This window comes from Mustelus asterias, chromosome 5, assembly GCF_964213995.1.
Source record: "Mustelus asterias chromosome 5, sMusAst1.hap1.1, whole genome shotgun sequence".
Taxonomy (NCBI): domain Eukaryota; kingdom Metazoa; phylum Chordata; class Chondrichthyes; order Carcharhiniformes; family Triakidae; genus Mustelus; species Mustelus asterias.
Window position 1 is genome coordinate 85,968,265 of NC_135805.1, and position 24,349 is coordinate 85,992,613.

Genomic DNA, 24,349 nt, shown 5'->3' on the forward strand with positions numbered 1-24,349 from the left:
CCAGAGTCACTCAGCTCCTGACCTCATTACAACCTTGGTCCAAACATTAACAAAAGAGCTAAATTTGAGAAATGAGGTGACTGTCCTTGACAACAAGGCAGCATTTGACCAAGTATGGCATCAAGGAGCCCGAGCAAAGTTGAAGCCAATGGGAATCAGGGGAAAACTCTCCACTGGTTTGAGTCAAAACTAGAACAAATGATGTTGATGGAGTAAGACCAATCAACTCAATAGGATTTCCTCAGGGTAGTGTCCTAGGCCCAGTCATCTTCAACTGCTTCATCAATGGCCTTTCCTCCATCTTAAGATCAGAAGTGGAGAAGTTCCCTGATGATTACACAGTGTTTATTTTAATTTAAAATGCCTTAGATAATGAACTATTCCATACCTGCATTCAGCAGAGCTTAGACAACATTTAGGTTTTGGCTGATAAACGACAGGTTGTACTCATGCCATACAAGTGCCAGCCAATGAGTGAGAATCTAACCATCACCCTTGATATTCAATGACATTACCATCACTGAATGCCCCGCTCTCAACATTTTGGATGGGGGTCACCATTAACTGAAAACTGGATCACCCATATAAATACTGTGGCTACAAGGGTGGTTTAGAGACTGGGAATCGTGCGGCGAATAACTTACCTCCTGACTCCTCAAAGCCTGTCCATCACTAAAAGGCACAAGTCAAGAGTGTGATGGAACACCCTCCACTTTGCTGAATAAGTGCAGCGCCAATAACATCAAAAAGCTCAATACCACCTTTGATTGCTTGGTTGGCACTCAATTTACTACCTTAAACCCTAACTTCCCCAATCACCAGTGCACTGAGTACAGAATATACCATCTAAAGATTAACTGCAGCAATTTACCAAAGATTCTTTGACAGCACCTCCCAAACCTGTGACCTCTACCATCTAGAAGAACAAAGGCAGCAGACGCATAGGAAAGTACTATTTGAAAGCTCTCTGCTCCCTCAAATCACACACCATCCTTTACCAGAACACACAATTGTTGGTTCAAAATCTTACCTAACAGCACTGTGGGTACACTTTCGCTGCATGGACTACCAATGGTTCAAGAAGGTTGCTCGACTACCGCCTTCTCAAGGGAAATTAGGATAAGATAATAAATACCTGGTCTCGCCGCCATGGTATTCATCCCGTGAATGAATAAAATGACAAAAATAAACAGAAAATTTGAGAATAAAACAAGATTTGACAGTTTACTACAAATTTCATGCCTTTCCTATAACTGGAAAATGTAATAACATGTCCTAATTAAACTCATATTTAAATAATCAAAAATCAAATAACATTTGGGGGTATGTGAAAACAATGATTTAAGTTTCTTATATATTTTTAATTTGGAAAGAAGAAAAATCTGGAATAAAGTAGGCTCCCAAATTTAAGAAGTAAATATAAATCCACCTACTATTAATTGTGTTTTGACTCAAGGAAGACAGTGCACAAGCAAGAGAAAATTATCCAAAAAGAGCTGCAATTAAAACATTTTTACATGACTTGCCTTGACATTTTAGCTTTATTTAGATTAATCATTCGCACGCAATCCTCAAGCAAAAGAACCTGCCCTTTGGTTCCAGATAAACACCTAATAATTTCAAAGATGTCAAATCTCTTTCACTTACACAATTCATTTCTTTTTTCAAGGTACAGGCTATTATGGAGGTAAATGCACAAGCTAATCAGTACTAGCAAAATCCCGCAAATAACAATGAGATAAATGACAGGTCAATCTGCTTTTGGTGATTCTGATCGAGGGTCAAATGCTGGTAAGAAGACCTGGAGAAATCCTTGTTCCTGTTTGAATCACATGCTTGGACCCTGGACACAACCTGATAATGCAAGCTAAGGCTTAGAATAACTTCCACCCACAGGAATGCCAGCTTTGCAGACTTTGGTCAACAGGTTAGGCAAGAGCATAATTGAATGAAGCATAAGAGTTGTTTCTTCTGAACCTAGAGTTCTTTTCACTCTTCCTTGTATCTTTTTGGGTGCACATGTAATAGAGTGGAACTCTTCCATTGTCCAAATTACAGAGAGAAGGATATTTGAATGTTTGGGCTTCAGTGCTGCTCACCGGCCAGAACATTGGAGGTGCATCACGCTGCTCCAATGGTGCAGAACAGGAAGCTCTAGAAGACTTGATGAAAATCTCCTACTTTACACCTGCTGCTGTTGCTGCTAATGGAGCAAGCAGGTCTCTTGCGGAAGATAACTGTTCCCAAAAGAGATTAGTTACCTTACCCTAATAACCTTTATGAGGCTTTGCAGTGCCTTCAAGAGAAATTCATCTGCTGACATCAGTTCCAGAGACCTAGAGGCAGACAGAATGAGTGGATTTTTCAATAGTCCCATTGATGAGAGAGATTAGTGAATCTATCCACACACAACTGCCCCACTCCCGCAGCCATCATCAGAATTTAAAGGAGGACTTTGATCAGCATGACATCCATAGCACAATTGTTCACCCATTGGGCTTTGAAACATGATTTCACCCTGGTTGGCCAGTTAATGGGCAGCCAGTGTGAAACACGTGCTGGTAAAGGCTAAACACTGTTGGGGTGGGCAGGAGGAGGGTAGGGGCCAAGAAAAGGGAGGGTGCGAAGTGGCACGTCTAAAGAGCTCCCTCGAAGGGACAGCCGCTGAGGAGCTGTCTCAGGAAGCTGCAGACAAAGAACAAAGAAAATTATAGCACAGGAACAGGACCTTCGGCCCTCCAAGCCTGCACCGACCATGCTGCCCGACTGAACTAAAACCCCCTACCCTTCCGGAGACCAAATCCCTCCATTCCCATCCTATTCATGTATTTGTCAAGACGCCCTTTAAAAGTCACCATTGTATCCCTGCTTCCACTACCTCCCCACCAGGCACCCACCACCCTCTGTGTAAAGGATTTGCCTCGTACATCTCCTTTAAACCTTGCCCCTCGCACCTTAAACTTATGTCCCCTAGTACATTGACTTTTCCACCCTGGGAAAAAGCTTCTGACTATCCACTCTGTCTATGCCCCTCATAATCTTGTAGACTTCTATCAGGTCGTCCCTCAACCTCTGTCATTCCAGTGAGAACAAACCAAGTTTCTCCAACCTCTCCTCATAGCTAGTGGCCTCCATACCAGGCACCATCCTGGTAAATCTTTTCTGTACCCTCTCCAAAGCTTCCACATCCTTCTGGTAGTGTGGCGACCAGAATTGAACACTATATTCCAAGTGCAGCCTAACTAAGGTTCTATAAAGCTGCAACGTGACTTACCAATTTTTAAACTCAATGCCCTGGCCGATGAAGGCAAGCATGCCATATGCCTTCTTGACTCCTTCTCCACCTGCGTTGCTACCTTCAGTAACCTGTATACCTGTACATCCAGATCCCTCTGCCTATCAATACTCTTAAGGGTTGTGCCATTTACTGAATATTTCCTCTCTGTATTGAGATCTTCCAAAATGCATTACCTCACATTTGTCCGGATTAAACTTAATCTGCCATCTCTCCGTCCAAGTCTCCAACCAATCTATGTCCTGCTGTATCCTCTGGTGATCATGATGTGGAGATGCCAGCGTTGGACTGGGGTAAACACAGTAAGAAGTCTCACAACACCAGGTTAAAGTCCAACAGGTTTAATTGGTAGCAAAAGCCACTAGCTTTCGGAGCTTTCTTACCCGACGAAGGAGCAGCGCTCCGAAAGCTAGTGGCTTTTGCTACCAAATAAACCTGTTGGACTTTAACCTGGCATTGTGAGACTTCTTCCTCTGATGACCCTCAGTGCTTTCTACAAATCCACCAACCGCTGTGTTGTCCGCAAACCTACTAATCAAACCAGTTACATTTTGCTCCAAATCATTTATATATATATTACAAACAGCAAAGGTCCCAGCACTGATCCCCGAGGAATGCCACTTGTCTTAGCCCTCCATTCAGAAACACACCCTCCCACTGCTACCCTCTGTCTTCTATGACCGAGCCAGTTCTGTATCCACCTTGCCAGCTCACCTCTGATACCATGCGACTTCACCTTCTGCACCAGTCTGCCATGAGGGAACCTTGTCAAAGTCCTTACTGAAGTCCATGTAGACAACATCCACTGCCCTACCCTCATCAATCATCTTTGTCATTTCTTCGAAAAACTCAATCAAGTTAGTGAGACACGACCTCCCCTTCACAAAACCATGTTGCCTCTCGCTAATACGGCCACTCATTTCCAAGTGGGAGTACATCCTGTCTCAAAGAATCCTCTCCAATAATTTCCCTACCACTGACGTAAGGCCTGTAATTACCTGGACTATTCTTGCTACCCTTCTTTGACAAGGGAGCAACATTGGCTATTCTCCAACCCTATGGGACCTCCCCTGTAGGCCTGTACAAAATAAATCTCAATGGAAAAATGCAACAGTCTCTAGGCAGCCCATTCAAGCACTTACCTTAGATACAACCAACTTTTAAAATTTTATTTCAGCCCAGACATTTCATCCCACCCTGGACCAAGGATGTAGCAAAAATGTCACAGCTCTGATGAAGGGTCATGCAGACTCAAAACGTTAGCTCTGTTCTCTCTCCACAGATGCCACTCGACCTGTTGAGATTTTCCAGCATTTTCCATTTTAGATTCCAATATCAGCAGTAATTTGCTTTTATCTTAATGTTTAACTCACTCTTCCAGTAATGCCTAACCTGAAGTAGTATTGCTCTTCTCTCTGACAGGTTTTCCATTTGTCTCTTTCAGCCTATCCACCTTCATTGCTTTCCCTTTCCCTCCTGGTGTTTGACAAGATGTTTACCAAAACTCGCTTTCACAACCATATTTCCTTCCTCAGCAACTGTCTCCATCTCCGACATATCCCAAGTGGATTCCAAATGAAGTTCCACCCCTCATGTTTCAAATCTCCCCAGGATTACTCAGGCAGCTCTGACGAAGGGTCTTCCAGATTCGAAACATTAGCACTATTCTCTCTCCACAAATGCTGTCAAAACTGCAGAGATTTTCCAGCACTTTCTGTTTCTTTTTTTGGTCTGTCTACAACTGCTAATCTCATTATTGGGATTCACATCCTGTGGAATACCTTTTGAAATGTTGGTGGCTTTGGACCTGCTGGCACATGCATGACAATCATTAGATTAAGGTGTGGAATTTAAGAATTGATAAAAATACCAAGTTCCATCCAGTTCCCTTTCTACATTGGCTGAGAGCTCATCACAGCAATCAATCTCGATCAACAAGTTCACACAAGCTAAACCCCACTCATCAAAACCATAAATCCCAACATCACCTATTCCCCCGCCCCCAATCATGGTACATTTATCGCGTATCTTGTCTCAAATTATAAATATTACACAATTTATTTTAATCCCACAATCCTTTGGTTATGACCTTGATAATCAGGCATAGGCAAAAACTTAAAACCTTTAATGTATGCATGTAAACAAAATAATGAATTTGATCACCACTCAACACATGTCCCCCACATTTCATTCCACAGTACACCTATCAAGAGATGTGTAGGTGCCACTGAGGCAGTCTCCCAAAAATAAACTAGACTCTGATCTCCCAAATCACTCTTCACCTTTGCAGTGCCACAGTTAATGGACAACCTTGTTCTTCAAGGTTATGTCTATTTTAGAAATGGACATTCAACAAAAATCATGTTGAAGCGCAGTCCTTTTTTAACATTCTATTGCATGGACAAAGTTAACGTGATAAACTCAATCCCATCTTACAGTATAAGCTTTCATGGCCCAATCTGTTTAAAGTTTATTTATTAGTGTCACAAGTAGGCTTACATTAACACTGCAATGAAGCCACTGTGAAATCCCCAAGTCGTCATACTCCGGCACCTATTTGGGTACACTGAGGGAGAATTTAGCATGTCCAATGCACCTAACCAGCACGTCTTTCGGACTGTGGGAGGAAACCGGAGCACCTGGAGGAAACACGGTAGCACAGTGGTTAGCACTGCTGCTTCACAGCGCCAGAGACCCGGGTTCGATTCCTGGCTTGGGTCACTGTCTGTGTGGGGTTTGAACGTTCTCCCCGTGTCTACGTGGGTTTCCTCTGGGTGCTCCGGTTTCCTCCCACATTCTGAAAGATATGCACGTTAGGTGCATTGACCTGAACAGGCGCCAGACTGTGGTGACTAGGGGAATTTCACAGTAACTTCATTGCAGTGTTAATGTAAGCCTTACTTGTGACTAATAAATAAACGCAGACACAGGGAGAATGTGAAGACTCCACACAGATAGTGACCCGAGTGGGAATCGAACCCAGGTCCCTGGCGCTGAGAGGCAGCAGTGCTAATCAATGTGTCACCATTCCGCCCATGCTTGCTTCTCCTCATCAGAGCTGTATCCAGGAAGTTGCTTTGTGGCACCTCTTCTGTTAGGTATTTTTTTCCAGGTAACTTTATTTATCCTTGCTGGACCATTGCCCAAAACATGGTGAAGATTTTACAACTATGCTTTGGGTTGATACGCGCGGCATCTGTATTAACCATATGAACAGCCCGAGTGCACCAACCTTCCCCCTCAGTCAAAGGTTATTCATTCAAAGTTTTTAATGTTTGATATTGACACCGGAAAGTATCAAATTTATATATTGCTAAAGCAAAAATAATTTAAGTGCCTCAAATTGAACATGGTTCACTTTGTGTGTAATCTAAATCTTCATCCACAAAACAGTGACTTTGGGCAGAGTTTTACACTTCACACAAAGGATGTTAGAAGTTTTGAACTTTATTTTGCAAATAGCAATTTATGTTCAGTCAATTATTATTGTTAAAGTTGAGATTGATAGATTTTTTTGTTAGCCAAAGATACGAAGGAAAATGGGGCAAAGGCAGATGTGGAGAGGTGGGTCTTGACTAGCTATGATCTCACCAATCATGGGAAGAGACTCAAGGCACTAAATGACCTACTTCTGTTCTTACATTTATTTTCTATTTTTGTCTAATAGCAGGTGGATGAACAGTGTACTGTGGCTGGCAAGAAATCACGGAAAACAAAATGTATATTTTAAACCATATTTCCTACGGTGTACATTATTACCTGAAATAATCATTTATAATAAAAAGAAAAATATCAAGCTTTTAAAATCCTACCTGTAGTTAGAAAACAGGGGGCTGGGTTTTTCTGGTGCTGTAAGCCAGCTGATCTTCCAGCCCTGCAGAAGTCAATGAACTTTTGGCTGGCTCGCCACATCCGGGACCCACCGCGCCAGGGCCGAAAGATCCAAGCCAGTGAAATTAAAGACCAAGATACTTGGAGAAACTGGTCAAAATGTACACAGAGTTCTGTTTTTTTAAATTATAAAGTAACTTTGTTTTGCTTTTGTTGAAAATGCATTTGAAAGTGCAGCAAGGTGGCTTGACATACTGCTGGTTTAATTAGGTGCCTTACTAACAGTGGAAGGAGCCAATGATTCAACACACGGTTAGTTATTTGCATTAACGCCAAAAAGAGGTGAGATGTCTCGGCTTAGATAAGGAAAGGAAAACAAAAAGATCACAGGTTGAGTCACATTGGTCCACTGGTACTACATCCATCATAAACCAGATGAAGAGAAGTACTGGAAATGGCCGTGACCTAGATCACCCAATATATGTTCCCTTTTAGTCAAGGGTAAGCGTGTGGTATAGATGACTTAAATACAGACAATGAGTTTTTAAAGAAAAATACAAATCATATAAATATGAAGACATATACAAAGGACAATATTCCTGATTTTATTTATTTGCATTCTGCTCAAATGAAGGTCCTATTTTAAAAGATTGCAACGCACATAGAAATATACATCTTATGCATTTTACATTAAGTGACTGGAACTTCAACATTTCCCTACAGCCCTGAATTTTGTTTCTCTTTTGTACGTATGGGGAAATAGGCACATTCGATTAGCTTATATTGTTACAGCCTAATTTAACAGTCTTTTAATCATTAATAACCAGACAAATATTCAAGTTCACATTTCTCAACCTGTGATTGAAATCAGATTGTGATTATGCACCACACTACTGTTGTAATGAATGTACATATAACAGTATTTGTATCACTATAGTTCTCAAGTGTAAATATTCTTTGCTAATCTGCGTCCCAAATAAAAAAGCAATTCTACAGGAATCAGTGTTTCTGTGCAACCACCACTTGGAGACTCATTGTAATAAGCCAGGCGCACTGCGGCAAAAAGACAGGCTCATAACAGGTCGCATCCCTCCAACGAAGATAATTACTTGACTGATACTCTGTCTGAGATAAAAGAAATCTGGTAGTACTCCTGCTTGATCCTGGAAGCAATATGATTATAAATTCCCAGAAAACCCAAGCCTTTGAATGTTTAACGCCACATGAAAGTGAAGTTATCTGTAATCTAGACCTAAAGCATTCCCACTGACAAGGAGTAATCCTGCTGGGTATCTATCCTACTCCTCAAATAGCGCTGTATCCCAGCAACCTTTCTGTTGCCAAGGCAAACCCTGGAGAACAGTTGCTGTAATCAGCCTACCGCAATCCTGTGGGTATATCTTTGTTCTGTTGCGTTTCATGCCACTGCACAAAGCACAATGTGAACTGAATGCTAAGCAGCATTGAAGGACTCTAGGGACTGATTCAAGCCTTTAGTACAGTTCTCTGTGCGATGACGTAGACAGTCCTTCATGCAGATTTTACTACACATAACAGCTGACGTGTATCAAGTTTCCTGAACATAGAATATTTAACGAGGTGCACAACATACCCCCTTTTCTATCATCGTGTCAATCACATAGCAACAAGAAAACGACCAAGTACAAGTCACAGAAGATGCGAACCATGAAAAATGGCACCTCCCGTCGAATTTATGGCTTTGAAATAATTATTTCCTGATGTTTTCTTTCTTTAAAAAATGGATAGCTACGCATTCTGATAATCCGTGTCAAAAGGGAACAGGTGTCACTAAATCCTGATGGTGATTCTAATGCTGCAGTTGAAAAGCAAAAAAATTATCTGCACAGGTACTTCGATGAATAGTGTGCTCTGAAACACTGACTTATCCCCTTCCATTCACTACCATGGGACCTACTGTGCTAAAATTTATACGTTGCAGGAATTAAAAACAATATAATCGCTGTGCAAAGTAAAAAAATCAAGCCCAGAAATAGGCATGAAGAGGTTAATAGTTACAGTATCCTGTGCTTCCCCCTTACGTATTTAAGCGAATTCAGATGAACAATGATCAATGCTGTCTCCCTCCCTTCCCCCAACCGATGGTGCAATCAGCAGTACTGCAGAGCCCTTTGCAGCATGCTGATTACTGATTAGTCAGACACTTGCTTTGCCAAAAGGAGATACTTCAAACTTGAGCATGGTTATCAATCCAATGACTCAGTTATACATAAAGTTTTTTTTTACTGGCGGGGTGTGAGGAGATGCTGGGGGTGGATTTCTGAATTTCTGACCAGTTGTACCAGTTAGTCAGAAGATCAGAGGCACATGGAACAGCATCCCCTTATGCTTGCTCACATTCCCCTTATTTCCGGACAAAAATTATTTTAATTTAAAACTGCATGAATAGCACTCCAGAAGGAAAGAAACATTTCCCCATTTTACCGATCTCCCCTTCGGGGACAGCAGTTAGCTGATGAAACCCATTGGCTGCCATAGGCTATAGGTATCATACCAAAAAAAGGTATAGAAAGATAGGATTGGGCACACAAGTCCACTGCCAGGTTACAATGACATGAATCTAAATTGATGCCAGCATGCAACTAGCAGAATAGGCAAGCTTTCTTTACACCACAGACACAACACAGATCAGAAATTAAACTGGGGCCAACTTCATGACTTCTATTGTGCTTTACAGATGGATGAACCTCAAACTGTTTAACAATTACCTATCCACAGAAATACAACATCTGCATTTCTGCAGATCCATACAAAATAAGCTTATTTCCCACATTGTGTGTTTGGAATCAGTACGGTAATCTTTGCATTTACACTGAGGTAGTACAGCTTTTTGTAGCCTTCACTTTATCTCTTAGATGAGTAGCACCGCAGCAGGGTGGCAGATGGGTGGTTTGCCACAGAGATGGTTCGTATGGCCTATTAAGTCCTCGTTGTAGGTGAAAAAAAGAATCCCCCATTAGAACTATAGGGATTGCATTCTTCTTTTGTATTCTTGTTGTTTTGGGATTAGGGAACCTTCATTTGTTTCCTGAGAAAGTACAGATAGAACATGTATCCTGGAAAAAACTGGGTCCTTTTTTTGTTGTTGGTGTCTGGTGTTGTTGGAGTGGGGGAAATTATATTCTGGTACATTCCCGGGCATAGCTCATTTATCCTTGCATATCCATCCTTGTTAGGTTGATACATTTTGATTTGGCTACGCAGGTAGTGATAGTTTGATTGCTTGACTCATGGAAGGAATGGTGGGGCATATTATCCAGTTGTTGGGACTCTTTGATGGGGGGGGGGGGGGGGGAGCGGAATGGGTTGAATCTTCTTGTTAGCGGGGCCTAAATGGTGCTTTTGGGGTACTTAGAGAAAGGGCAATCAATGCAAAGGACTGATGTGAGTATTTTATTTATTTATTCATTCATTCGTGGGTCATGAGCGTCGCTGGCTGGCCAGCATTTATTGCCATCCCTAGTTGCCCGACAGCAGTTGAGAGTCAACCACATTGCTGTGACTCTGGAGTCATATGTAGGCCAGACCAGGTAAGGACGACAGATTTCCTTCCCTAAAGGACATTAGTAAACCAGATGAGTTTTTCCGACAATTGACAATGGTCATCAGTAGATTCTTAATTCCAGATTTTTTTTCCTGAATTCAAATTCCATCATCTGCCATGGCGGGATTCGAACTCGTGTCCCCAGAACATTAGCTGAGTTTCTGGATTAATTCTAGCGATAGTACCAATAGGCCATCGCCTCCCCATTCTTGGCTTGTTGGCCCTTATTTTACAGTGTCGTTGAGCGGGTTAGGGCAGTAGTTGCTGTGTTTATCCGAGTCAGGTGGAGGGTATGTGGGATGAGGGAGTAGGTTGTCCTCCCCAAGACATTCCCTTTTGGGGGCTTCTGGATTGCTCTGAGATTTGGTCCCCCTGGAAATCTCATGTCCTGTTGGTTGCAGGCCCTGACATACTACATCCTGTATCGATGGCGGTTTCACTGCAGACTCCCCTTTTTCTGGGTTATCTTTTCATTGATTGGAAGTCCTAGGATGTTGAGTTAGGCCCTGGTTGGCTGTATATTACCCCATAAGACAGTGGTTCCCAAAGGGTGCGGCGCACCACACTGGTGCGGCGAGAGAGGATGGCAAGTGTGGCGGGAAGATTCAAGGACAATCAAAGATACATTGACACATGGATAGATATTTTTCCAAAGTGAGAGCAAGAGCATCAAGTGATGCTGAGGCCGATGTCCCATGATCATATTATAAAGTAGTTGTGTTCTATGTTAGGAATCAAGCACTGCTAGGAGTTGTATTTTTTTTGTTTTTGAATGTATTTATCATCAATAAAAAATTCGGTGTGGCGCGAGCAAATTTTTATTCCAAAAGTGCGGCCCAGTGAAAAAAGTTTGGGAACCACTGCCATAAGGTATCGTGCATATTGAATAGTTCTGTCTCCGTTATCCTTTAAAGGAGGGTGTGCACCATGGAGCCATGTGCTTATGATTGTATCCTGTTGTCCTGTTATCCCGAGATCCCCCACTCTTTGTATTCCCTCTTTATCCATACAAGAGCAGACGCCAACTATGATTGCAATGATTGATAATTGGAATCATTTGTATGAATATTCATTGGTCATTTCTGTATGCGTGTGTGGAAGGATGGTCATTCTGTACTATATTAGATTTTGTAGATTTGTTGCGTTTTGTGGTGGTTGGAAAACTTCTAATAAAAATATTCTTTTAAAAATTAAACACAGCTAATTTTCCACCCCAGCTCCATCGAAAAACATAAAGACAGGGAAAAGGAGGCGTGAAGGGTCATGATGTCCATCAGACCCATTACCATATAATTATAATTCCATGAAAGGGTACAGACAAAGAGGACAAACATTACAACATTCCATCTTTTTCCCTCTTCTTTGCACTTAAAGTATGTCCCGGGAAATGAGCAGAGCAAATTACCCACTTTCCCTCTCTTTGTCCTGTACCTGCAAACTCTCTAATTCCTGTACAGAAGTGCAAGTGTAAGACTCGTTGCCAAGTTTCCCAATATGACACCAGATTCCCCAATTCCTCAAACGCTATTCGTCACAGAGTGGAATTGTGCAGTCCTCGGGGAGAAATAGAGCCTGTCCCATGGAGCTCGTTGTGCTGACTGAAGGAGCATCAACACTTGGGGAAATTAACAGAGAGCAGCATGAAAAATGTTCGAATAAAAAAAGTTAAGTTGAGGGCCAGGTGGGGTGGGAAAGGTGATTGGAGAGCAGTCATGAGGACAACTGTGTAAATTATTCAGGTGTTTTCTTTTGATTGAAGGACTTTACTCTAAAAGGCAAGTAGCAATAAATTAGTGTGTGTGTATGTGTGTGGGGAGGGGGGTTTATTTTTAAATGCTGTGCTCTTGCAATTTGTTCCACTTCTCATGAAGTGTCTGCAACTGAAATGTTAACTCTTTTATTATTTCCACAGAGGATGATGATCTGCTCAATGTTTACTGGATTTTGTGAATTTCATTTTCAAATTTCTAGCATTCACTCCAGAGTTATAGTACATAATCTAGATGGACATTATGTTGCAATACTCAGAAGATGCATCACTGCAGGTGCCATCTTTCAAATGAAGCTTTTTTTTAAAAAAAAGTTGATACAATATCACAATTTAAACAGTAGAATGTTCTTTTTTTTTCCAACCCACTTCAATCAAATCAAGTCCAATTTAGAGTCTCAACAAGTGAGACATTCCCGATCCAAGCTAAGACAGGGCTCTCACCTCCTGTCTTGGGCTTGGTCTACATGATCCAAGCTGATTGGAGTAGGCATTGCACCTCCTCCAAGGCTTGATCTCATTTGCATCTTAGCCAAAAGGCCGAGATGCCGCTTTTAAAAATTGCTTCAAATGAAGCTAAAATGTAACCTAATGACTTCAACCAAGTACAGCATGTCGACACTACACTTGATCTTAGCCAAAAGGCCTGTGTCCTAGTCAACAAGCAATACTATCAAAAACATAATAACTGATCAGTCATCTGTTTGTGGGATCTTGCTATGCACAATGTGGCCTGAGTGTTTGCCGAGATATCAACAGAAACCATACTTTGTGATTGGCTGTCAGACACTTTGGTATGTCCCGAGAATGGGACAGGCACTATACAAATGCAATAGTGGTGGCAAACCATTGATACAATGGTTTGTGTCGTGGTGGTCAATTCTGTGGTCAAACATCATCTCGTGTGGTTCAGGAGCTTCACTCCAACATGGCAGTCTCTGCCACACTTGTTGCAGAGGAAGACTGTGGGCTGAAAAGGTGCACCATTCACTGGCCTCTTTTCTTTGGGTCTTCTTCTCAGCCAGCTGGGGTTTTTAAGTTTCTGCTTGCCGCCTCCAATGTCCCTTCCAACAGTCAACCTCCAGAGGTCATAGCTGTCAGTGACTGTCTCCCAATCACTACGAGGAATGACCACTATCTTCATGTCTCACTTGCAGTTATCTTTGTAGATGAGGTATGGGCACCCAGTGGCTAGTTTAACATACAGGACTTTGGCATTCAGCCTTTATCCATCTGATAAACATGGCTGAGCCAGCACAGACTTCATTGGTTCAGCAATGGGTATATGCTGATGCGATTTATACACTACAGGACCTCTTATTTGATGACCTTGTCCTGCCACGAGATACCAAGGCTAAATTATTCAGGTGTTTTCTTTTGATTAAAGAACCATACTCTAAAAGGCAAGCAGCAATAAATTAGTGTCTGCTTTTGTTTTTAAATGCTGTGCTTAATGTGCCAAATGCCCTCCTCCTGCACTGTAGGGATTCTATGATTCTTGCAATTTATTCCACTGCTCATGAAGTGTCTGCAACTGAAATGTTAACTCGTCTGTTTTTTGGTGATGACCTGCTGAATGTTTACAGCATTCTGAGACAGCAAAGGTGGAAACTATTCAGCCTGTTCTCCTGCTTAGCACAAGTTGTCCAGATCTCACCACTGTAGGGAAGTGTGCAGAGGATGCAGGCTTGGTGAACTCACAGTTTGGTGTTCTCAGTCAGGTCACTGATGTTCCACACTCTGTTACACAGCTTGGACATGATGTGTGTGTTGATTTCAGCATCAAGTGAGAGATTGCTGGTGATTGTGAAACCTAGATATGTGAAGCTATCAACAACTTCTAGCATCACATTGTCAATGCTGATAAATGGTTGTATGTGAACATCTTGAACCATGACATTTGTGTTCCTGATGCTGATGGTCAAACCAAACTCCTCACAGGTACGGGAGGGTCTGTCCATTAGCCATTAAAGGTGATCCTCAGCCTGGAATGTTAGTATCACATTATCAGTGTACAGCATCTCTCTGATGAGAACTTGACATAGCTTTATCTTAGATCTCAGGTGAGCAAAGCTAAACAGTTTTGCATCAAGTTCTGGTATAAAAGTAGACATCCTCTGTAAATGACCTGTAGGCATATGCAGCAAAGAGAAGAACATGCCAAAACAGTGTTGGTGCCAGAATACAACTCTGTTTGACTCAACTATGGATTTCAAAGGATTCCAATGTTGCTCCATCATAGATGTCCTTATTTATGGAGACTAACTTGGGCATACAGCTGAGTAAATCATTTAAGGTGGCAGGGCAGGCTGAGCTATTGGGTTAATAAATTATACTTAATCCTACGTTTTATACATAGGACGCAGAGTACAAAAGCAAGTTATCAACCTTCGTAAAACACAGTTTTAACAGGAAGGATGTGAAGGTTTTAGGAAAGATACAGGAAAATGATTCTGAGGATGAGAGACTTCAATTACGTGGATAGACTGACGAAGCTGGGGCTGTTCTCCTTGGAGAACAGAAGGTTGAAAGGAGATTTGTTAAGATATGTTCAAAATTGTAAGGGGTCCAGAGAGAGTGAATGGAAAGAAATTGTTCCCACTGGCAGAAGGTCAAGAACTTTAAGATTAACTAGAGACAATTGGAGGAAAAATCTCTTTATAAAGCAAGTGGTTTGGACCTGGAATGCACTGCCGGAGTGTGCGGTAGAGACACAGCCGCTCCGGCTACCTCACCTGGGGCCCGAAACCTTATCTTCAATACTAACCTTCCCATTCTTTACTGCAGTTCAGTCACAGGCTGGTTTCTCTCTGATTTGCTGCTGATGGACAAATATCAGTCATTTGAACATCCAGGTTTGGCAAGCCACATTGAGTTTACAAGTCTGCTTGAAATTGAAGGTGCTGCAGCAGCACTCTGGCAAGCTCCAGCAGCACCAATGGTGGATTCAAGAAACTGTCCAAAAGCTGAGGATAGCACCAGGAGACGGTTACTCAGTTATTACTCAGTGAAATGGCAATACCAATTAGAACCCACTGGAAGCTGTCGCAACTGTAGATTTTTTGCGAAAGGTTTGCAAATTTCAGGCAATGGGTGAGAAGAAAAAAAGGGGAAGTACAAGTTGCTTACAAAAAGAAAATAGTTTTTAAGTTTAATTGTGTCACAAGTAAGCTTACATTCACACTGTAATGAAGTTACGGTGAAAATCTGTGAAAAAAGTGTTCAGCCAATAGCGGTTTTTCAGCAATTTGTTGCAGTTAAAGTGTTAAAACAGGAAATCTTATCCAAATCATTCTTTCAGCTAATAACAGTTAAAGAGATTTGAACTTCCAGTTATCAATCTCTACGAAGAACGTAACAAAATCATTAAAGCTACAATTGGACAAACAGCGCAAGTTTCTTGCATGTGTGTTAGTAACAGTAGGTATGCTCTTTGGGATATTTGAGTGTTAAAAGTATCATTTAAATGCATTGTTGGTATTATTCACGTAATGTGGCTTTCCTTAGCAAACATCATAACCACATTATTTTGCATGTACAAATGAAAACATACCTTTAGCTTCTAGCATCAGTACAGTGCAACTATCACTGGGGTGACTAGTTTTCTGTATGCCTACAAATTTATTGTATTCAGCATGAAATTAATACTAAGATTCAAGATGGGCTTTTGTCTTCAGCTTTCATATAGGAAGGCATTAATGAAATCAGGAAAACATAGCTTGGCTCATGCGAACATTGTGTGGAGATGCAGATTTTGGAATGTCAAAAATGAAAGCATTAAGCTACAATTCAAAAAGTTTAAAGATTAATGAGAAAAGTAAGCCTAACAAATAGAGGAAGACTCAAACATGAAAGGTTGGTGTCAGGGTGCTATTAAGTAAAACTGAACCAAACATGAGTGTTGGTAAAAAGACACACTCACTATTTGATGCTGTCAAGAGGAGAGAATAGTGACTTCCTCCACTGAAACAACATAAATGACCGTTTACAATATTTCCCTGGAGGTCTCATCAATTGCTTGCCAGAGTCATGGCAGGCAAGCATGAGAATCCCAAGAGAATTTCATGCCTTTTACCAGTTTTATTTAAGGCTATTCACTATGAGTGAAATCAGGAAGCTGTTTTCATACAAAGGGTTGCAAAGATCTGGAATTCAAGGATGTGGATGCTGGATCAACTGATAGTTTCAAGACTAAGATCAATAAATATTTGCTAGGCCAGGGCATCAAAGATTCGGGGGAAAAGATGGGCAAATGGAGTTATGGCATAGTACAAACACGATTTAATTAAATGGTGGAGCAGGCGCAAGAGGCTACTCCTGTTCCTATGCACATGTTATTTAAATTACAATCAATTAATCTAGTTACTTGATTTGAACTGAGTCCAGCTTGAGTGTAATTTGGTGATAACATCCTCTTCCAGAGTGGCTAAGAGAGAAATAAAGTTGCAGTGAGTACTAGCAATCCAGGACCACTTGGCATGGGGCAGAAAACCAGAAGACTCTAGCTTTTGGTTCATTGGGAATATAATCCCCACCAACTGGAAGTATTACAAGACCACTACAAGAGGCAACCGATCATTCAAATATCCCTAAATAAAAAATCTACATTATACTGGCGGTGTGACAACTTGTAAGAGACTCTTGACCTGTCATACTGACGAAGAGTTACTCTATAGCAGGTTCCACCTTCAATAACAATACGAAGGAGAAACTGGATAAGTTGTCAATAGTTAGAAGATAATGACCAGGAATTTCCTTGGAGCAGCTCCTGCACCGCAAACATATTTTTGGTGGTTGGGTGGTGGAAACTCTGGTTACGCACACAACTTCCACTGTACCTCCAGTAAAGTCCATCCAATAGTATACAAGCCACTCACATTTGTAGTTGTAGTGTTAAATGCGAGAAAATAAACGATGAACCTCCAACACTGCAGGCTCCTTCCTCCTACCACCTCCCCCGCAAACCACCCTCTCCCCACCACCCACCCCCCCGCACCTCACACCCGCCCAAGACTTGTCAACCTGTTAACATTCTATTCAGCAATTATTTTAGTGAATGGATAATAGTTCAGGTAATCTTTTTCAATAGCTATATAAAAAAATATTTAAGGAAATTAAAGGTATTTTCCTTCAAAGTAGGGCAACTTACTTTGAAATTCTTATTGTTCCATTCTTCCTATACCACAAACCTCTCCTTATTTGCAACGTTATTTTAGTTCAAGGTAAAATTGCAGCAAATTCTTCACTGACATTTCTTTTTGCACCCACTATACTTGACAGATTTTGCATGAAACGTCATCTTCACATTCAAAAGTTGACATATCAACTTGTAATAATTGGCTGCAATTTCCATGAGTTAATTGGGGTCAAATAGGGACAAGAATTATTTCAAAACATTCACAATTAAAGTGAATAAAATACATTAAATCTGATAACATTACAATTTTCAAGAAATAGTTTTAAAATTTAATATCATGCCACCCCTTCCAGAGAACAGACAGCCCATTGCATATTCATTATTGGAGACCAAAATATATTCAGCTAAATACTGCCACAAGAAAGTACATTATACATTCATTATTCCTGCCGCAGAGGATCATTCAAACTTTAATGTAAAACTATTTTGGTAAATGCACTTTCAACACTGAAATATTCCAGATAATATTAACAAAGCTACCCAAAAAAATATGAAGACAATTGTAAATTCTAAGGCAAGCTATTTCTTGCTACCTAATCTTATGGGTAACAATTGCCATGGAAATGGCAGGTTTAGGGCTGAGTTGAATGATAGCAAAATGCATGATAGAAAACATTATAGATAGTGGATAAGAGAGAGCAAGTGACCAAATGCCTGCTGATCTTTCCTTTTGCTTCCTAGCTGTTTCCCTGAAAGAATTTGACTTGTTTTCAAAATTTGTGGGAAGGCAAATACCTGTTAGGAACAAGAGGATGGATGCATGTGACCAGGAGAGTGGAAAGAAATGCAAATGATGGAGGAGGAGGCGGGGGTGGGTGGAAGCCTTTGAGGGACACATCTCCCCAGTAACTCACATCCCAAATGAAGCCTACAGTCGCTAATGGTTTCTATCTCCACTATTACCTCCCACCTGGAAGAAAAAGTGAAACAAATTATGATAAAGTTAAACCAGAAGCAGAAGAAGTGATAGAGAAAGAGATAGAAACAGAAAGACAGCAGGAAAACACAACACAAAGAGAAGCAGAAACTCTAGCAAAGAAAGATAGGGGTGACCATATTCTCTGAAATACCATGGGAGATCAATTAGTATGACAAAATGGTGATTAACCTTTCTAAAGCTCAAATGCAGTCAAACGGTACAGGTGGCATCCTGAGCTGCAAGAGCCAAGCTATAAAAATTTGACGCTGAATCTGGGTACATTAAAAATAATCTTTATATTAAAAATTAAATGGACTATTTTTTCTACAATATTGGCCATATGCTGAGTGTAATACTGATGGCTTAATAACAGCGAAAGGAGAAAGCCAATACCAGCAAAGGATCTGAAGATCACACAAGAGTTACCACATCAACTATTTATTAAATTACTTTTTCCCTCCAGCAGTGGACTACCAACGAACAACGTGCCCTCACTGATTGGAAACATGACAGGAATAGCAATGGGACAAATACAAGCATCCACTGGTATTATAGAAATTACAGCATAGAAGATAGCCACTTAGTCCAGAGCACCCATGCTAGTTCCAGCTCTTCAACTGGAGCTACCTTTTCCCCATTAACTTAAATACTCATGAGGACAAAATAGAGGAAAATATTCCAGACCCAGGTTTGAAAATTCTCATGTCAGTTTCTGGATCTCGGCTAGACCATTCAAAGAAACACCACATTATTATTAAATATTTTCCCAGTAGTCGCAGAACACCATTGAAAAAGGAGTTTGGGGGAGGTGGAAAGAGGAGGGGTGATGAACGTTTCATCCTCTTGTGTATGAGCAATGGCGCAAAGCACAGAGAACCAAGAAGAGGAGGAAAAAATTGTTTTGAAGTCAAGTATTAATAAACAAATCTTCATAGTTTAAATGTAAAGAGTAACAGAATTCATTCTAAAAACACTGCAGCACTGCATTGCCTTTAGACCCAAACCAATCATTTGTTAATGATACACATACACCCAGAGATCCCATTCAGTACCAGACCATTGCTCAGTGCAGCAAGATAGAGTTTACCTAATTGAGGTGTAAACCGTTCATCACACTGCTTATGCTTTTTAGTTCAAAATTCTCCCCATTCTTTTTAGTTTAAAAATTCGCATCTCTTGGTTTTCTCTGTGGCTGTAGTACTGACTAGGTTTTTGAAGTATATATCAATTACATATGTTGTAGGTTCTACCAGAAGTGATGAAACACAGTATTTTGTGGGAATCCATTGACACCTATTTCACCATTTCTGGGAAAATCTCTTTAAAACCTTCCTAAGTTTTTGCACCGGAGATGTACACCGCTCTCCCACTTCATCACACCAAAATGTCTGCCCACAACACCACAGCCTCTTCCTTAGTCACTCTTAATGAATAACACCATTTTGATCTGGTGATGTTGATAGAAAGGTATTTCTATCCAAAATACCCAGTAACTGTTTTTGTAGGGTCAAGTTCTTTTAATTATATTCCCTTTAAAAAGCTGTGCAGTCCCCGAGCCGAGGCGGCAAGGGGACAAAAATGGTTGAGGCAATTGGTTGCTTCTTTTTGTTATGGTGGTGTTGATTGGTTTTATGTGGATTGACAGTTCCCAACTGTTAGCATTGTACTTGTTTCAGCATCTTCATCATTGCTGATTAAACCAATCAAATGCAAATGTGACAACAACTTGGCATATGCAACACTTTAAATTATGACAAATGCACCATATGCCTGAGAAATCGATTAGCATTGTTAATTTGAATACTTCTTTCGATTCAACAATTTATGATTTTTAACCAACAGAAAACCCAAATACGCCTGCCCTCTGCCAGTGGTTATTAGAAGCCTACTTTAAATATGTATTTCCTATAAGTATTCTACTAAAGTAGAAATAAATCCTGGCACTGTTAATGAAAAGCTTGTGTTTATATAGCAACTTTCACAACCTCAGAATGATCCATTGAGCTTTACAGTCAGTGAAGTATCTTTGACATGTAGCCACTATTGTAATACAAGAAATGTGACAACCAATTCGCAAACAGCCAGCTTCCACAAACAGCAATATCATATCCATTGACAGCTGCCGTCAGACTTCTGAATGGACCTGCCTTATATTAAGCTGATCTTTCTCCACACCCTAGCTATGACTGTAATATTACATTCTGCACCCTCTCCTTCTCCCCGATGTACTCTATGAACAATATGTTTTGTCTGTATCGTGCACAAGAAACAATACTTTTCACTATACCTCAATACAAACAAGCTTCCCATCCATTGACTCTGTCTATCCTTTCTGTTGCCTCGGAAAAGCAGCCAGCATAATCAAGGACCTCACACACCCTGGACATAGTCTCTTCCACTTTCTTCCTTCGGGAAAAAGATACAAAAGTCTGAGGTCATGTAGCAGAACGACTTAAGAACAGTTTCTTCGCTACTGCCGTCAGACTTTTGAATGGACCTACCTTATATTATGCTGATCTTTCTTCACACCTACCTAAGACTCTCTCCTTTCCTTCTCCCCTATGTACTCTATGAACAGTATGTTTTGTCTGCAGAGTGTGAAGAAACAATACTTTTCACTGTATCCCAATACATGTGTCAATAATAGAACATAGAACATAGAACATTACAGCGCAGTACAGGCCCTTCGGCCCTCGATGTTGCCCCTCTAATCTACACTATTCCAATATCATCCATATGTTTATCCAATGACCATTTAAATGCCCTTAATGTTGGCGGGTCCACTGCTGCTGCAAGCAGGGCATTCCACGCCCTTACTACTCTCTAAGAACCTACCTCTGACATCTGTCCTATATCTATCACCCCTCAATTTAAAGCTATGTCCCCTCGTGCTAGCCATCACCATCCGAGGAAAAAGGCTCTCACTATCCACCCTATCTAATCCTCTGATCATCTTGTATGCCTCTATTAATTCACCTCTTAACCTTCTTCTCTCTAACGAAAACAACCCCAAGTCCCTCAGCCTTTCCTCATAAGACCTTCCCACCATACCAGGCGACATCCTAGTAAATCTCCTCTGCACCCTTTCCAATGCTTCCACATCCTTCCTATAATGCGGCAACCAGAACTGTACGCAATACTCCAAGTGCGGCCGCACCAGAGTTTTGTACAGCTGCAACATGACCTCCTGGCTCCAAAACTCAATCCCTCTACCAATAAAAGCTAACACACCGTACGCCTTCTTAACAACCCTATCAACCTAGATCAAATCAACCAGATAATCTGTTTTTGTGTCTTTGATTAGGGGATAAACATTGGCCAGGACACTGAGTGTAATTCCCCTGCCCTTTTTCAAAATACTGCCTTGGGATATTTTATGTTTGCCTAAGAGAGCCAATAGGCCTTTGGTTTAATGTCTCACCTGAAAGATGGTGCCACTGATAATGCAGCACAACCTCAGTACTGCATCAAAGTTTTTTTGGTCATTTTTGTGCTAAAGGTTCTGAAGTGTTAACATTAAAAATCTAAGTGGAGAAATGGATTATAGTATTACGCCAAAGATAGTTAGTTTTTGAAAAAGAGAATGAAATGTAAATACGAGGAATTAATTGCACATTGTAAAGCAGGCCTGAATAAGTTATAAAGTACATATTGGGTAAGCTCCAAACATACTTTTATCATTCAAGATGCAAGAGGAAACGTTATCAAAAAAGTGATTTGACAGTATCTCCACATTATTGTATAGATCGCAAATTAAAACTGAACAGATACTATCCAATAGTTTAAGGATAAAGATAGAAACCAGTGAATAGTACTGATTAGCAACCAGCTGGGAACAATTCAGCTCAGAGAAATTCAAATTTCAAGTCCATTGTGCCTTTCAATGTGATCCACAACAAAAATGAGAAAACATGTTTATAATGGAAAGAAAAACTTTACAAAAGGCACAATGTTTTTGGAGAAGACTTGTATGAATCGCCAGAAGAGCTGTTGCGTTAACCGAATTCCTGTAGAAAACTTACATATGCATTGTTCTTAATGCAATAGGAAAGACTTCGTGAATGGACATACATGTCTGTTTGGGTCTGATTCATGGTCAACAGGGCAAAGTAGCACAGAATCAGGGAAGGACAACAAACTAGTGAGAAGGTTTACGGAAACAAAATCATGATATTGCTATCCTTTTCAATTCTACTACTGTTATCATAGTAAATTTTGAATATAAATATAAATACAAAACATATTGAAAACGTTAGCACTATTCCCAACCCAATAAAATGATGCATACAGAGGGGGCATTGCATTGTCTAAGGGCAAGTAGGCAGCTCTGAGGCCGCACAAAAGTCTAAAGTATTTGGGGGCAAAAGGTGTAACTGGAAAATGCAAGCTACAAGAAAGAGGGAAAAATCAAATATGCTCCTTGAATTTTATGGATACCTTTAATACGTCTCGCAACATTTTAATTGAATTCTCTTTTTTAAAAAACCGTGCAGTCTCCTACCCAAAATAGATTATATATATATATATATATATATTTAAATGGTATGGGATTTAGCAATCAGACAAAACAAAATCCAAACATGTTTTTCCACCTAAAAGATCGAATTGGATGACATAACTGATCGTGCTCCTCAGTGAAATGGTGATGAATGGTGTGGGTGAGGGAGGGATGCAGTGGGTCACGTTGGGAGCTGGAGGCCACCCCCTCCCATACAGCAGCAGCAACATCCAGCTGCGGAAGCTTCATGCTCGGCGGCTGCGCACGAGTGGGTTGGGTTGGAACCTCCTGCGGAAAGAGAGAGCGCGAGCTCCGGGAGACGTTCCAAAAGCGGGCCGGCAGCAGCTGGTGCTCCTATAGCCCAGCACAGACACACACACACAGGCTGCAGGACTGGGGAGGGAGCTCCTCCTCTGCACCGACTACTTCTACTCACACATTGTCGCCGTTCTGCCTTTCTCCGCTCAGGCCCGGAGCAGGGCTGTATAGTGTCTCTCTCGTTTTTTTTCTTTTAAAAGAACACACTTGGGACTCGTGCAATCTAATCAAGTTAGATAGAGTACCTGAAACTTTCACAGCCTCGGTCCTCCCGGGACAGGCTTGCTCCTTCGATAGCATTTGAACTCGGAAAGCCATTACAAGTCCTACTCTGTCGAGTAGGAACCGCTGCCAGATTCTCATCTCCGGCAAGAATATCATGTGAGAAAGTTCAACACAGCCCTGCCCAGAGTGAGGCCTTGCGTAATCTTTACACATGTCACGCTTTGCCCTTCCTGCCATGTAGCTGCATAAGATTAATTTTATATATTGTATTTTTTTTCCAGAAAGTATGTTTTGTTTATTAACAAAAGAGTTTTTTTTTAGAATAGAATCCCGACAGTGCAAAAGGAGGCCATTCAGCCCATCAAACTTGTCCCAACAAAAATGCCACCAAATGTTTTTGGCCAACCAAATAAATTAAATCAAATTAACAAGGGGACAAATTAAAATGGGCAGCTCCCAAAAGGAAGGGAACCACCCGAAGCAAAAGACAAGTGGAAAGGAAACTTAAAACATCAAATCAAAATGTGATTAAAGAGATCAATAATGCACCCCAGTCCCTGCAGTGCCCAATGGGCACAGAAGGCATTAACGGTGCCCTCGGACACCGCATGTTCCCTCTCCAGGGACACCCAGCCGCAAATGTAGCCACAGTAGAGGGACAGACAGTTGGGTCAGATGTCCCCCTTGGACCTGTTTATGGCAAGCTTTACCAGGA

The 24,349-nt window shown here is 41.1% G+C and overlaps 1 protein-coding gene across 1 annotated transcript in view; it reads right to left on the minus strand.

Moving 5' to 3' along the window:
• msraa (methionine sulfoxide reductase Aa) overlaps positions 1-23,805 on the minus strand; it is a 299,896-nt gene extending 276,091 nt beyond the window's left edge. Inside the window, exon 1 of the mRNA XM_078212951.1 lies at positions 23,655-23,805. Within this exon, the coding sequence (XP_078069077.1) occupies positions 23,655-23,790 (136 nt within the window). The 5' untranslated portion in view covers positions 23,791-23,805. The remainder of the gene's footprint in view (positions 1-23,654) is intronic.
• Between the last annotated feature and the right edge of the window lie 544 nt (positions 23,806-24,349).